At 43.6% G+C, this 13,707-nt stretch overlaps 1 protein-coding gene across 5 annotated transcripts; it reads right to left on the reverse strand.

The window, feature by feature from the left end:
• On the reverse strand, positions 1-9,023 carry LOC117837438 (protein EXECUTER 1, chloroplastic). 5 transcript variants are annotated; one of them, XR_004636356.2, is made up of 13 exons: positions 8,433-9,023; positions 7,107-7,223; positions 6,410-6,475; positions 6,150-6,256; positions 5,284-5,362; positions 3,825-4,544; positions 3,163-3,271; positions 2,800-2,966; positions 2,401-2,475; positions 2,233-2,325; positions 2,041-2,159; positions 1,725-1,926; positions 1-558 (listed from the first exon to the last, which is right to left on the reverse strand). XR_004636356.2 is itself a non-coding variant. In XM_034717058.2 (12 exons), the coding sequence occupies exons 1-11, from the start codon at positions 8,904-8,906 to the stop codon at positions 2,067-2,069; spliced, it is 2,100 nt and encodes a 699-aa protein (XP_034572949.1). In that variant the 5' UTR covers positions 8,907-9,023; the 3' UTR covers positions 1-555; positions 2,054-2,066. The 5 variants fall into 5 exon arrangements, 4 of the variants coding, with proteins under 4 accessions (XP_034572949.1, XP_034572951.1, XP_034572950.1 ...); XM_034717058.2 differs by lacking the exon at positions 1,725-1,926 and having other exon boundaries at positions 1-555; positions 2,054-2,159; XM_034717060.2 differs by lacking the exon at positions 1,725-1,926 and having other exon boundaries at positions 2,054-2,159.
• Between the last annotated feature and the right edge of the window lie 4,684 nt (positions 9,024-13,707).

The following is a 13,707-nucleotide window of genomic DNA, read 5'->3' on the forward strand; positions in this document are numbered from 1 at the left end:
TTAAACAAACTTCAATATATTAACAAGTCTGGGTTGAGCTGCATACGCGCATCAGTCCACGCCTCTGCTGCCGGTTGAAAATTTGAAATACATGTACAGCCAAGGTGGGCACTGCTAATTATAGCTCGATTATTCGATCACACTGCAAAAAGCCGTTGCTATTTCACATACCGAGATGCGCCCAAAACCTTGGATTATTTGCAGCTACATAACTTTACCTTTGTGGCTGCATAACTTTTACCTTACTAAGAGCTAATTCTACTTGTTCTGAGAAATACATTGGCCAGGTGGACGAGCAGAGCAGAAATGGAATGAGCCACGGCTCACGGCTCACCCATGTTGGCAGTATGCTATTCTCTATTTCTCTTGTCGTGTGCTGTTTTTCACCCTTACGGCAAGTTTTCTGAGTGGATAGAGAAGCCACATATAAACTCGCGCAACATCCAGTGCCATATTCTCCACATCAAAACCTGTATTCAGGGAATGTACAGGCAAGGAAGACTCCAGTTGGCGCCGAAGGCAACTATGTACAACATCATGTGAGATCGGAATGACCTGCTAAAAGGTAAACAAATCTGATGTTAAGTTGCCTACATTACGAAGATGTTCCTCAAATGAAATGTTGAGTAGGGCAAAAGGACCATCGGCAAACAACCAGAAAAAGACTCAGAACATACATTGAATTAAACTTATATGATACTCAACTCCCTCCCTACCCCTACCTCAACACCCCCCCCCCCCCCCCCAACACACACACACACACACCCCTCTCGGCAAACAACCAGAAGGAACATACATTGAACTAAAACTTATGATACTCAACCCTCTCAGGTCACGGGGTCATCCAGGCATATTAGTTAGCAACAGCCCTCCACATGTGACCAAAAAATGATAAAGCAGGCACAATGCACCTATTAGAAGCAGTTTCTGCTCAACAGTCTCAGCAATGAACCATAATAAGAAATTGTAATTCTGGTCACTGCCCGTTGCTGTTTAGGCTGGGGCATTTTTTTAGGTTGTTTTTGTAGTGTTTCTGTGACGCACATGTAATCTAGTTCTTGTGGGGTGTGTGGTGTGAGTTCTGTACTCGAGGGCCCTGTACGGTCAAGCTGTACGCTTTTCTCTATCTTAATGAAATGACACAGAACTCTCTTGCTTCTTTCGAGGAAAAAAAAGAAATTGTAATTGTTAGGCACCATAGGGGACACTTCCTATAGTGTTGACTATAAAGTACAAGCTAGCCTGTTCACAATAAAATAAACAAGTATCGAAATACATGGAAGACCGGTCTGGACAGGTCTGCCAATTTTGGTCGTCAACACATGGTCTAACATCTACTGAGCAGAATGGCTATCAAGGTGTCTTTCTATGGCACCAGCACTTCTGGGCCCTGGGTGCATGCATCCTAAATGCTCACCCAGTAACCTTTCGATATGTTCCCTAAGAAACATCAATTTGCTAGAACATTTTTAACTATTAAGATACTACTTCCAAATGAAACTTTGTATGAGAAGTCAGGAACAATGTTTTCTTAAACTCCCTACCAATCTAGCAATGCCCAGAGAGACTTTTGAATTGACCATGTTCTCAGCTTCTTGCTACAGGTAACGCAACTTTGCCCAAAGCAGACAGACCAACAAGAAACTCATGGTGGCTAACAGTCAAAAGCATCACAAAATTACAGCAGTAGTATTTATCCTAATAAATATAAAAACATTACATACTTTGTTTAGTTATGGCTTTACCCTATGACCGCACCAACTCGTGACAAACAAAATTAGGTCAGTTTGATCCATTGCGTCCATTTTAATGCTTATTAGGAGGCTAACAAATAATACGACCATTTAGGATGAATATAGCATTTCCAGAGGGAAATAGGCCAAATTTGGATCAATGATGGCCTGCAACAGCCAACAAGCATCACCTCTGCATGAAACAAATATAAGTGTTTGGAAAGCACAAGGCACAACAGTGAATTAATATTACTTTACTAGAATAATAGATGTATCATGAACCACTGCAAGATGAAATGCAGTTTACCTTCAATTACTACCTTTAGAAGGGAACTAGTCAGGAAGCCTCAACCGCCTAAAGAATTCGAAAAGATGAAAATTTGATGTCCAGTAAAAGAAAGCTATCACAGGACCATCTCTGATGAACTGCAAGTTGCACAATAGAAATATGTTAAAAAAATAATAAGGACCAAAGATGTGCTCTGATTATTGAATTCACCTTTCCGTCTAGTATCAAAAGCTCCCCATCAACCCATCGAGGGTTTTGGAAACCAGGATCTGCAATTTTCCTTTGCCCCTTGTACCTAGCAACCTATATCATGTTGAGTTGTAAGGTTTGATGTTTGCTGGTGAAAAGAAAAAATCACTATTTAGATTATGGAAATACCACTCCAAGTTCTCTAGGGATGATTCCCTTATGAGGAAGCTGATAGCGCTCACCAACTTTTGCACGGAACACAACCTGGCATAGGAATCATATCAGGTTAATCTGAATTATTATGCTTTTTAATGAAACCATGCATTAAATAACTATTTAGAACAACTGGGCTATGGAAAACTGAAGGAAATTGACAGATAAGATACTCCAAAAACATTTATGATAAAATGATCACGCTTCTTAGCAAAGAATTGAAGAGAGAAAACAGCAAATCTGGATGGGAATAAAAAAATGAAGTTTCAACTTTCAACTACACGTCAAAATGGGAAGGGCATAAACCAGAACGCATATATTACTTACAATCATTAAACATATTTGGTAACAAGAACTGAGTGAAAGGCATCACACCTGACCCGCTGGCACAAGATTGTCCCCTGTTAATTTTACAGCTTCAACATACTCATAGAACAGTAGGTCACTATGCTCCTCAGACGAATTATCTTCCCGCCATTGACCAAATTTTCGTTGCAAACTAAGAATTTCTGAGTCAAATCCTGATGCAGTCAAGTACAAGCCTGCCCAAAGGATGTCTTTCAGCCAATACCCCCAAAAAAAGAAGAAAACAAGGAGAATGGTACCATGAAAAGCTCAAGTGGTGGGTGTGCGGGTGGTTTCTTACACTCCCAATTCTATTTGTTTTTAATGCAATGATACCCAGCTCTTCAGTGTTTGAGAAAAAGAAAAGCTCAAGTGGTACAATTTAGAATATACCATTAAGAGGATCTGAAGAGATAGGTGTCTGAATACGGCTGAAGTGGGTAACTCCATGCAGTTTTTGCTGAGCCTTGTTATCATGTTGTTTGATGCCAAGTTGCAGTATCTGCATAAGATAAGTTGAAATGATATCAACAACCAGTCTCAAAGTCTATTTTCATTATGCAAGTCCACAATACCATTGAAAAAATTCGTTTTCTTTCTTACTCCATGCACACATGATGATACAATTTTCAATTGCTGAACTGAATGCGTGCATGCAAGAATAAGCACAAAAGAGACATGAAGGATCATGGGTTCACACTATCAAAATGTTCAGAGGTACTTGATACATCTCTAACAATCTGACAATCAACAGCAAATAGAAAAGCAGGTACCAGAGAGATAATTGACAAATCCATGCTCTTTAACAAAAGGGCAAGGTGGCACAGTTTACAAAACGAATGCGGTTCACAAAGTTCACTGGGATTCAATCATAAAAAAGTTTTGTTCCATGTTTTACCAGTTCATACAGCCCATCTAAAGAGAAACTAATTCAGAACAGATCATTAACGATTAACAAACAAGACAAATAATTGATGCTCATGCAGATGAGTGAATCAAGCACAATGAAGGGCATAAAAAGCTAATGCGGAGCACTATACTAATAAAATAATTACCGATAGTTTCTTGTTGCTGCCACTCAACTTTATACGATCAAGCTGGACAAAACCATCATCATCCTGCTGATCAGTATGCGAACCAACTGTTTTCTTCAAAGTCTCCTGGGCTTTTCCAGCATCTAGTTTTTTACTGTATTGTTCAGTATAGAAGGAAAATGAGAAGCGGTCTGTTTTCTCTAATCTAGCAGGCATTCGTTCAAAAGCTTCAGCTGATGAATGAGAAGCATAATCGTTGTTATCCTCACTAACAAAATCAATTGAAATCAAGGCTTCAATATCATTTTCATCACCGGATTCATCACCATTCTCTTCTGCAGAAACTGTTTCTGCTCCTACATTGTTATCTTCATCACCAATATCATGTGAAGATTCATTTTCGATCTCAGGTTCATCATGGTCATCATCTTCCTCTGAAATTTGATCAAAAATATTGATTATGTAGTCTTGGTTGACATTTTCCATGGGTACCACTTTCAAGATTTTAATCCTGGGAACTGCAGTTGAATCGCTTGACAAGTTTTTCAAACCAGCTGGGCCACCGGCCGTAATATTACTATCATCAGTATCTTGATCATCCATGTTTATATTTCCATCAAATTCTTCATGCTTAGACCCTACTGAACTGCTAGATATGTTTATACTGTCGATGCCAAGTTTCTCTCTTAACATGTTTGGCAATTGGTCAGAGCCACTATCATCTGGTTTCAGATGCACTGCCTGAAAATAACAGCCCTGTTTTGTCAGAGAATGAATAGAAACTAAACACATTAGTTAACAAGATAACACTTCTTGTGACCTTACTCATAGTTGCTAAAGCTTACAGTTTTTCTAACTAAAATCAACTATCCAACTAGGAATATCAAGAAATATAATATAGGAAACCATGCATGCCATGTACAATACAAACACCAGAGTTCAATTTCATGGATTCGTGGACACTAGAGAACTAATGGTCAGCTATAATGGGAAGGCTGCTGGCTTCATTCAATGAAATAAAGCCTATAACAGACTAAAGACAACATAACAGCAACTGTGAAAGTAAAACCATGTTTTGCATGTTTTATCAAGTTTGAGGGACTTTTGCATGCCTGCATGGACAGACCTACAACAATATAACTCAACCATGCTGACCAATATGAGAATACGCACTTCCAGATGTCATCATATTTTACAATGTTATTATCATATCAAAAGAGATAATGGATGCCATCCAGAATTTCCAAGGGCATAAGATAAATTGATAACTTGAAATTCTGATCACGAAACTGCTAACAAGCAGTCAGGGGCGTAGCCAGGAACTCTTTTTTTATGGGGGAAGGGGGGGGGCTGCCCGGCCCCATGATATCAAAGCTTATTTCAATTTTTTCCCTATAAAAGGGGACACCCAGAATTGCATTACCAAGATGATTTTTTCAATATTTGCATATTTTTTCCTTATATTAAGCATAAAACATACCTGCAGTTTGTATCCTCCATCTTCCTCTGCAAAGAATATTTCAAATATAGGGAAACCAGGGCCATCTGAAGCCAGCTGTCTAAACATGAGAAGAGAATTTTGAAAAGCCAATTAGCATGCATTATGAAAAGCAAGTATTTCATACAACAAAATAAACACATTTAACGTCAGTAAAATGAAAACAGATAAGAGCCGTTATAGTATTTACAGGTATATGGATGACCCATGCATACACTGAAGAAAGTTTAAAACTATAGTGCTGGTTGTCTTAATTTGTGAGACATATATTTGCTACTGTTGAAGCATCTTGCTACACTGTCTCACCAACTACAGCTGATAAAGGAAATAGTTCTTGCAGTAGCAGTACCCCACAAAACATTCTTATGACTTATGGTTAGCATAGTGAGACCTGCTTTGTGTTTAAAAAATAATTTCTTATATGTTATGAGTTCATAACACATTTTGTCAATGGAGTATAATAATTCCAAACAATCCTTCACAAATAAGCTTCAGTGACTGATTGAAACATCAACTAGGCTAAGTTAATCATAAACGACACATCTCTACTGCCACGCCCGTCAATTTCTCCAGGAGCGGCACTCCTAATATCTCAAATCACTACGAATATGTACCCTAACTGCCAAAAAAAACAATGCCAACAGCTCCTTAAACTGGAGCATAATTCAGTAGGAACTTACATTATCCTAGGCACCAATGAAATAGTAAAACGAAATGAATACGAGAATTCCAGCCATTAAAATAAAAGCAGAAACATGGGCAGCACGGCCACTCACAGAATAACAAACCAAAATATAAATATTAAAAAATGTAATATGCACATAAATAATAAGTAGCAAAATTAATACCTTGTCTCATAACTTCTTGCCACATATCGACCATGTTCAGCACTTATACGAATTATAAGACCATATGGGTCAGACAAATTTCCAGAAATTCCAGACCACCACCCCAGCTGCATATGCTCTAATGGATTAGGAAATACCATTATTTTGCACAGATGGAAAGAAATAATGTGGAAATAGTAGTTGTGAATTACAAAGCATGATTAAGATTCATTCTTTGCGAATGCAAGGTGTGCAATGTAGAGGAACTCCGTGGTACTAACCAGTCCTGCACCAGCATGATCTCTGATATATGTTGCATCCCTGTAGCGCTCCTCTTCTATGGCCCTCTGCAAAAACCAAATTATTATAAATAACAATATTAATCTCTCAAATTGATTATTACATGTGTCGTATTGTTCAACACCCTTCTGTTAACAAGGAGTTAGATATATCATGGTATCTTGCTTACAATGGAGGGTGTGTAAATAAAATAGTTGGAATACATGGAAGCAAGAACAACTAGTTGTCTCCATAAGTGGAGTAAATTTCAGGTAGCTGCAAACTTTTAGATATTGTTCCCTTCAGTCACAACTAAGAGGCACTTTGGATACTGATAAGATCTCCAAAACACCACTCTGACCATACTTTATTAAAATTCTAGTATTGTACATTTATAGCAAATCTACACTATCATTTTCTATATCCCAACTAAATATTCATAGAGATATGGGAACCCAAGTTTAAACTGTATGGAGGCAGGGATCCTAAAATGTCACTTTTTTTTACTGGAGGGAGGACATCTAAGCCACCAACTTTGCCTGACATTCATCCCTTTGTAGCATAGGACCAATGTTACACTTGAACAGGTAGAGGGGATCTGCTTAGCGCTTAATGTATAGAGGGGCAATTTCAACATTGGGTCAGAAGTGTTTTATTTACCAGTAAAAACTACATAAAGAAACAGCAGGCATTTCTCACATTTAAGTCAGAGATAGCTCTGCCAACTGTGTCGTTTTTTGCCGTAGCCGCAATAGCCAGCTTCAGTTTATGAGCACTCCTGTAGTCTTCTCTACAAACAGCAGCTCGGAGTTGAAGCTGAAATGCAATATACATGAATCAAGATATTTGCAATTTGAAAATATAGATTATAGAGCTACTATGAAATTTGAAGTGTGATATCTGCACAAAAATACAGCGTATACATTGGTGGATGAGGCAAGCAGCCATTCCATTCGCACAGAGAAAGTTCTATATGCATGTACTTTATAAAGTTTTATTCAGATATCACATGAATTGAAGCTCAAAAATTTAAAACCACATCACACATCACCCAAATGGCAAATAAGCTGCAACACTGGCATGAACCAGAACCAAAGACCTCTTTGAAAACATTAGATGGTGAATTGTGCAGCTTGCTAGCAATTACAAAAGTGATAAGCCAGTTTCAAGTCATGTGATCATGGGTTCCATGGAAATCACTGCAATTACATAACTATATTTGAGCAGAGGGGCTCTATCTACAGATTCAAGCAACAGCATGATGCATGGTTTGTGAACCTATTGTGTGATTAAGCCTATCATGAAATGGATTTTTCAATGTTTGAGATTCAGCTTGCAACTTTAAACGTGTATTGTTTACAACATGTTAAAAGTCGACAAGTCATTGCTGCAGTGACAGAACATAGGCAACAAATGCAATTTGCTGATGGTTTTGATGAATGATCCTTTAATCAGCATACAAGCTGGTCCATATAATACATCCAACAACCTTTGGGGCTAGTTCGCACTCCTATTCCACCAAAAAAAAAGAGCACAATAGCTTCCAAGTGTCCTGTTCAAATTTGAGTGGGTTACTAAATTTTCCTGAGCAAAGCTTCCTATAACAGCTAATTAGCATGAACGCTGTGTGTAAACTGTAAGGTATCCACAATTCCACATCAGGCAACTTTCGTCACTCAATCCACAAACTGTAATGCAGCAGCTAAGAAAATAAATGGCAAACAATTATGTACATCGTATTCACCCCATGGTGCACCCGCATTGTGTGCAAGTGCAACTGCCATTGTTAGTCACTTTACAAAAACCTAACGTGTTCTAAGCACAGTCCTCAGAGGCAATTTCTAAGGATCAAAATCCAAGTTTGGTGCCACTCATAAATGAAAATTTCTGTCACCATTCAACAACTTCTTCAAACTTATGCTAACCAGTAAGTGATTAGTAGTGTCAAAGATCCAGTGTTGGGTGGTGAGCAGGTCCCGTCCACATTTGCAGCTTTACATGTAAGTTCTAGGGATAAAATTAAACCTGTAGCTCATCAACGAGGCGCTCGCTCTCCTCAATGAGAGCAAAGTGACGCTTCCACATCTCCCAGCTCCACTTCCCCTCTTCCTCCTCATCCCCACTCATCGCCTCCCCTTCGTGAGAACTCCCGGCCCTCTTCCCCTTACCCGCCTCCTTCACAGCGGGCGGCGGGGGCCAGTAATTGCGGACGTACTCGCTCCACCGCCGCACGGCGCCCTGGAAGGCGTCGTGGAGCATCGCGTCCCAACCCCGCCGGCGCCGCTCACCGCCGGAGTCCGCTTCGGGGCTACGCGCGGAGCACCGGACCGCCGGCGCGCGCCGCGACGGGGCCGCGCCGGCGAGGCGCCGGACGGCGCGGAGGCGCCGCGCGGCGAGGAACCGGTTGCCGCTAGGGTTCGGATCCAGCTGCCGCGCGGAGGACGAGGAGGACGCGGCCGCGGGGAGCGGCGCGCGCGGCGCCGTGGACACGGACGCCATGGACGCGGGGGAGCGAGGCGGCCGCGACGGCGGCGCGATGCACACTGGGTGGCGGAGGGGGAGAACTCGTGCTCGTACTCGTGTTCGCGCGTGTTTACTTCTATCGCGGTTGGAGGCGTGCTCGGCCTCGTCTCTGCTCGTGTGGATTAGAACGAGGCCAGGGGTGATAAGACGCGCGGGGAGCAGACGACCTCCTGCGAGAGAACGTGACAGACAGGTGGGGCCTTGGATGGGGACAGTTGGTTTTGGGCGGGCCCATGCGCTCGTGCGTGGCGGCGGCGTTGCGTCCGAGTTTTAGCGGCTTGCATTTTACGGTCCCTTCTTTTGTTCGTTGCTTGCGTCCACGGAAATGCGGGGGCCACGGGAAATGCTTCGCCTCGGTGGTGCTGGACAATGATTTGTGGGCCACATGTTAGGTTCTGGCGCGGGTGGGACAAGCAGGTCAGTAGGTACACAGGGGGCTTGTGGGGTGGGTCCGTGGGTGTTTCCCGTTGGTTCACTCACAGTCAGCTGGATAGATTAGGATGACAAGTTGGACCCACTGTGACCTTGTGTTGGTTTGACGTGGATTATTACTGGGAGGGACTTGAATTGAACTGTTTCCTGTCATCCTGTGGTTCTATTTCAAGCTTTACCCATCCTTGCCCAACCAAATTGAACTGTTTCCTGTCATCCTGTGGTTCTATTTCAAGCTCTACCCATCCTTGCCCAACCAAACAAGGGCTACGTGCCTACGCTAGGGCGGCGTAGCTAAAACCTTTTATCAGGATCAGCAAATCCCGATAGCACTCTAGAAATCATTAACAAAACATTGTTTCTAAGTACGTGTTTGGTTCCGCGGATTACCTGGGATGGAACGGGACGGACCTCGTTTGCCGGCATTTGGTAGCGAGGTGAGGCAGGACTGGATCGGGTTTGCTCGCTGCAGCTACTCTCTGCTGCAGCTGTAGCTGCAACTGTTGCTTTGCAGTCCAGCCGTTCAGCTGCAGGCCCAAGTAGCGTAGCAGCTCGGCTGCAGGGCAAGCATCCTCCTTTGTGTTGGGTGATCCCCATTCGTGAGTCACGCAGATGCTAGAGATCCCAGAGGAGCGAAGCAGATAGGGGGAGGCACTCCTCTAGAGTTTGGACTCCGCCGTCCCAGTCGGCGGCCAACGCTCTCGGAAGGCGACAACGGCCCCGTTCGGCAGCGCTAGTTGTGGCTGCCGCTGGCTCTGCTGCCAGCGGCTGCAGCGCAGCTGCTAGCTGCTGCTTGTGGCTTCAGCCGGAAGAAGCCCAGCGCAGCAGCAGAAGCCCAGCGAACGGGCTGAACAGCACCGCAGATCGCACCTCAAGCCTCCGACGTCCGCTCATTCAGGATGTGGGAAGCTCCACCGAAGCCCACGGAGTACTTTCCCAGGAAGAGGAATCTGATGAGTAGGCTTCGAGTAGTTGTGTTGTGTGTTTCAATATGCTACCGCAATCTGTTTTCTAGTGGAAATAATCAGCTTCTGCAACAATGTGACTAGTATACTTGATGATTATTTCTTACTTGTGCTCTTTGTAACTATTATTCAGAGTTAGATTTGGTATCTTGTACCTGTGCTATTACCTACATATTTATTTCACACTAACATGCCTACTGAAATCTCGATTTATTTCTATTTTGAGTCTTGGACGGGGAATCAGCGTGCATTAACATGTTTAGTTTTCAAATTCCCGCCATTTTTGAAATGTTGTTCAAATAAGCAGTAGCGCTCCAGCTCTCGTTGGCCGGCTGCAGGAGCTGTTCTTTGGCTGTGACGTTTGTTGGCTGGCCAGCACAACCGAGTGCCCCCGATCATCTCAGGGTGAATATTTGTCGTAGATGCGGAACGAGTACGTCCGGAAAAAATGAGCGGACCGACTCGTCCCCGATTCACGCCGTGCTTCTTCGTCATTCTTCATCGCAGTCACAGGCAAGATGTGGGCATGGCATCGCTCGAACCCATCCGTTTGTTGGAGCTCGGTCGGCACAGGCAACAACTAGCTCCGGTGAGTGGAGGAGAAGGGAGAAGCAAAAATCTCGTAGCAGGCGTGGAAGAAGATAAGGACGCAGCGGCACCGGGCATGGGGAAAAGATATCGATGGAGGATTTGTTTTCTTTTTTGCAAAGGGATTCGGAGTCTGACAACGGTGACCCACATGTTAGCACCTGCAGTTTCATCCCACTTCATTACTCAAACCAAATACAAACTGTGACAACATATCCTTCTAACTAAACACGAGAATTGGACGAGCCATCCTAAAAATAGGGATTGATTGATCCCATCCCACGTTCTCTCCATATCAAAATACATCATCCTGGCGACCATCTTGGTAGGAATCTACAATATTCTTTTTCCTCGTGTTCATGTACGAGAGAGATGGAAAGAAAGTGAGAGTATGTTGGAGGAAACGAGGATATGATCGGAAGAAAGGAAAAAAAACTGCAAAATAGTTAAATATGTATTGGAACGTCACAAAACTACTAGGATGATGACTTGCGTGAAGATTCAAACTCCTTGAGTTAATTATTCAATCAGTCCAAGGATCGGGGCTGATAAGCTACACCCAACAATTGATTTTTTCAAGTTGAAAGAAGAAAATTCAAGATTTCATTGATCCTTAGCCTGATTCTACGATTCAACCTAAGGCTCGGGGTCTACTTCATATGGAGGGCGGCGAAAAATTCTACAATTCAACCTAAGGCTCGGGGCTACTCCATATGAAGGGCGACTTTCAAGACGATCAAAGCTTTGAGCACACCATAGCCTCATGGCAGTTTTGAGAAACTTTGAAGATTCAGCCAAATAAAGTACTCGAAGAGTATCAAAACTACTCGGTGAGAATTTAAGAGTACTCGAAGACTGTTGCATTCGACTATGAAGTGCTCAAGGGCTTGTCGGGGATAGATCCCAGTGCCCGCAAAAAAGGAAGAAGACGGACTCCTACTAGGATTCCATCGTAATCCTACTAGGACTCATACCATTTAGTCATACTAGGACTCCTGCTTGTAACCGATTAGTAATCCTGCCTTCTGAAGTATATAAAGGAGGGCAGGGGTACCTAGATCGGCAACTCAACCACCATCAGTAGCCAACAATTAGGCTACTCAACACCCAAGCATAGGGCGCAATGTACAACTCCCTAAATAGGACGTAGGGTATTACTCTACTCTGGCGGCCCGAACCTGTATAAATCCGTGTCTTGTGTCCTCGCTTTTACCTTCGAGTTCTAGGTCTGGCGATTCCCCACCAACCAATCTACTACTCCGAGTACTCCCATGGTAGGTTGCCGGGTATAAAACATCGACACCTCCTCCTCCCGTGGCAGGGGTGGGGCGCATGTGACGGCGGCCTCGGTGAGAAGATTAGGCGCGGGGCGGGATGAAACGGTGAGGCGGTGGTGATGAGGTGGAGGACGGAGCACGGCGACAACGGCAGCGACGCAGCCTCGTGGCCCCCTCCATCAATTTTCATGACAGCTCCGAAGTTGGGGCTCACCTGAACCTAGGCCATCCTCCATTCGAGATGGCGACGGCGGACCACCGTACCATGACCTCCGGTGTCCGGTGACCTGAAACGTCGTGGGAAAGGCCTCCACGGCTTCGGCATGGACTGCCGGACTACTGCAATCGAGCGCGAATCCTCACGAATGAGTCGATGGTCAGCGCCTCTCAGAAACCATTGGGAAAGATCGAAATCAAGAACAATGCCTGTAACCTTTGGGACTGTTAGCAATCCGATGGCATAAAAGCATGACAATTAACAAGTCAGAATGGCGCAAAGATTGATTACAAGTCATATTCCTAATTTACACAAAACAATTTACTAGTGAAAGACATCTTATTATCTAGAGATGAAATCTAGTGCTATAGCGGCCTCACCTTGTCATTCAATCTTTCAGTTTCTCTATATTCAGTTTCGAACTTCCACAATAGAGGCCCGGAGCGCCTTGCAGCATTCACTCATGGCGGGCCTTTCGTTCCTAACGGGCACCATGCATAGGAACGCGAGCTCCAGCAGCATCTCGAGCGCGTGCTCCGCGGCGGGCGTACGGGCGAGGTGCATGCCGAGCACATCGGCGGAGGCTCCGGCGATGAACTTGGCCATGGCCTAGCGCGCAGTGAGGCGCTCCTTCATCTCTCGCTTGGCTTCAATGGGGCGGCGCGCGGAGGTGAGCTCGATGAGAAGGACGCCGAGCGTGGAGAAATTAGAACGAACCGGTATGTTGTGTAACAAGTGGCAAATGTGAGTAAATAACCTCCAACTCCGCGAGGAAGTCTTGAGGTATTTTAGGAAAAATGTGGATCTAACCTCTAATTCCATATTTTTTTGGAGTCGAAGTTTGTGGAGGTAGATGTGTTTGACAGATAATTTTATGAAATTGATAAAGTGAAGCTATTTTTTTTTGAGTGAATTGCTGCCAAACGCCTATAACCCACGAGCCTTTTGCCACTTTGGGCCATGTTTAGTTACTCCCAACTCCCAACTTTGACACTATGCAAAAAGAAGATTCCCCATCACATCAAACTTGCGGTACATGCATGGAGTACTAAATGTAGATGAAATTAAAAACTAATTGCACAGTTTTGTTGTACTTTGCGAGACGAATCTTTTGAGCCTAATTAGTCAATATTTGGACAATAATTCACAAATACAAACGAAACGCTACAGTGTGCTACAGTGCTGTAACAGTAATTTGGCACCTCCCAAATTCCCCAACTAAACAAGGCCTTGGTGAATGGTGCAGGACGCACGGGCCCGAGGCATGACCCTGAAGTCCTGAACCTGGCAAAAATCTG

This window comes from Setaria viridis, chromosome 9 (assembly GCF_005286985.2).
Source record: "Setaria viridis chromosome 9, Setaria_viridis_v4.0, whole genome shotgun sequence".
NCBI classification, from domain to species: domain Eukaryota; kingdom Viridiplantae; phylum Streptophyta; class Magnoliopsida; order Poales; family Poaceae; genus Setaria; species Setaria viridis.

Coding starts and splice junctions, on each gene's coding strand:
- LOC117837438 (XM_034717058.2), bottom strand. CDS start 8,906: ATGGCGTCCGTGTCCACGGCGCCGCGCGCGCCGCTCCCCGCGGCCGCG. Junction 3,272..3,824: donor GCAGCAACAAGAAACTATCG/GTAATTATTTTA, acceptor TATCTTATGCAG/ATACTGCAACTTGGCATCAA. Junction 2,476..2,799: donor ATCTTGTGCCAGCGGGTCAG/GTGTGATGCCTT, acceptor TTCCTATGCCAG/GTTGTGTTCCGTGCAAAAGT.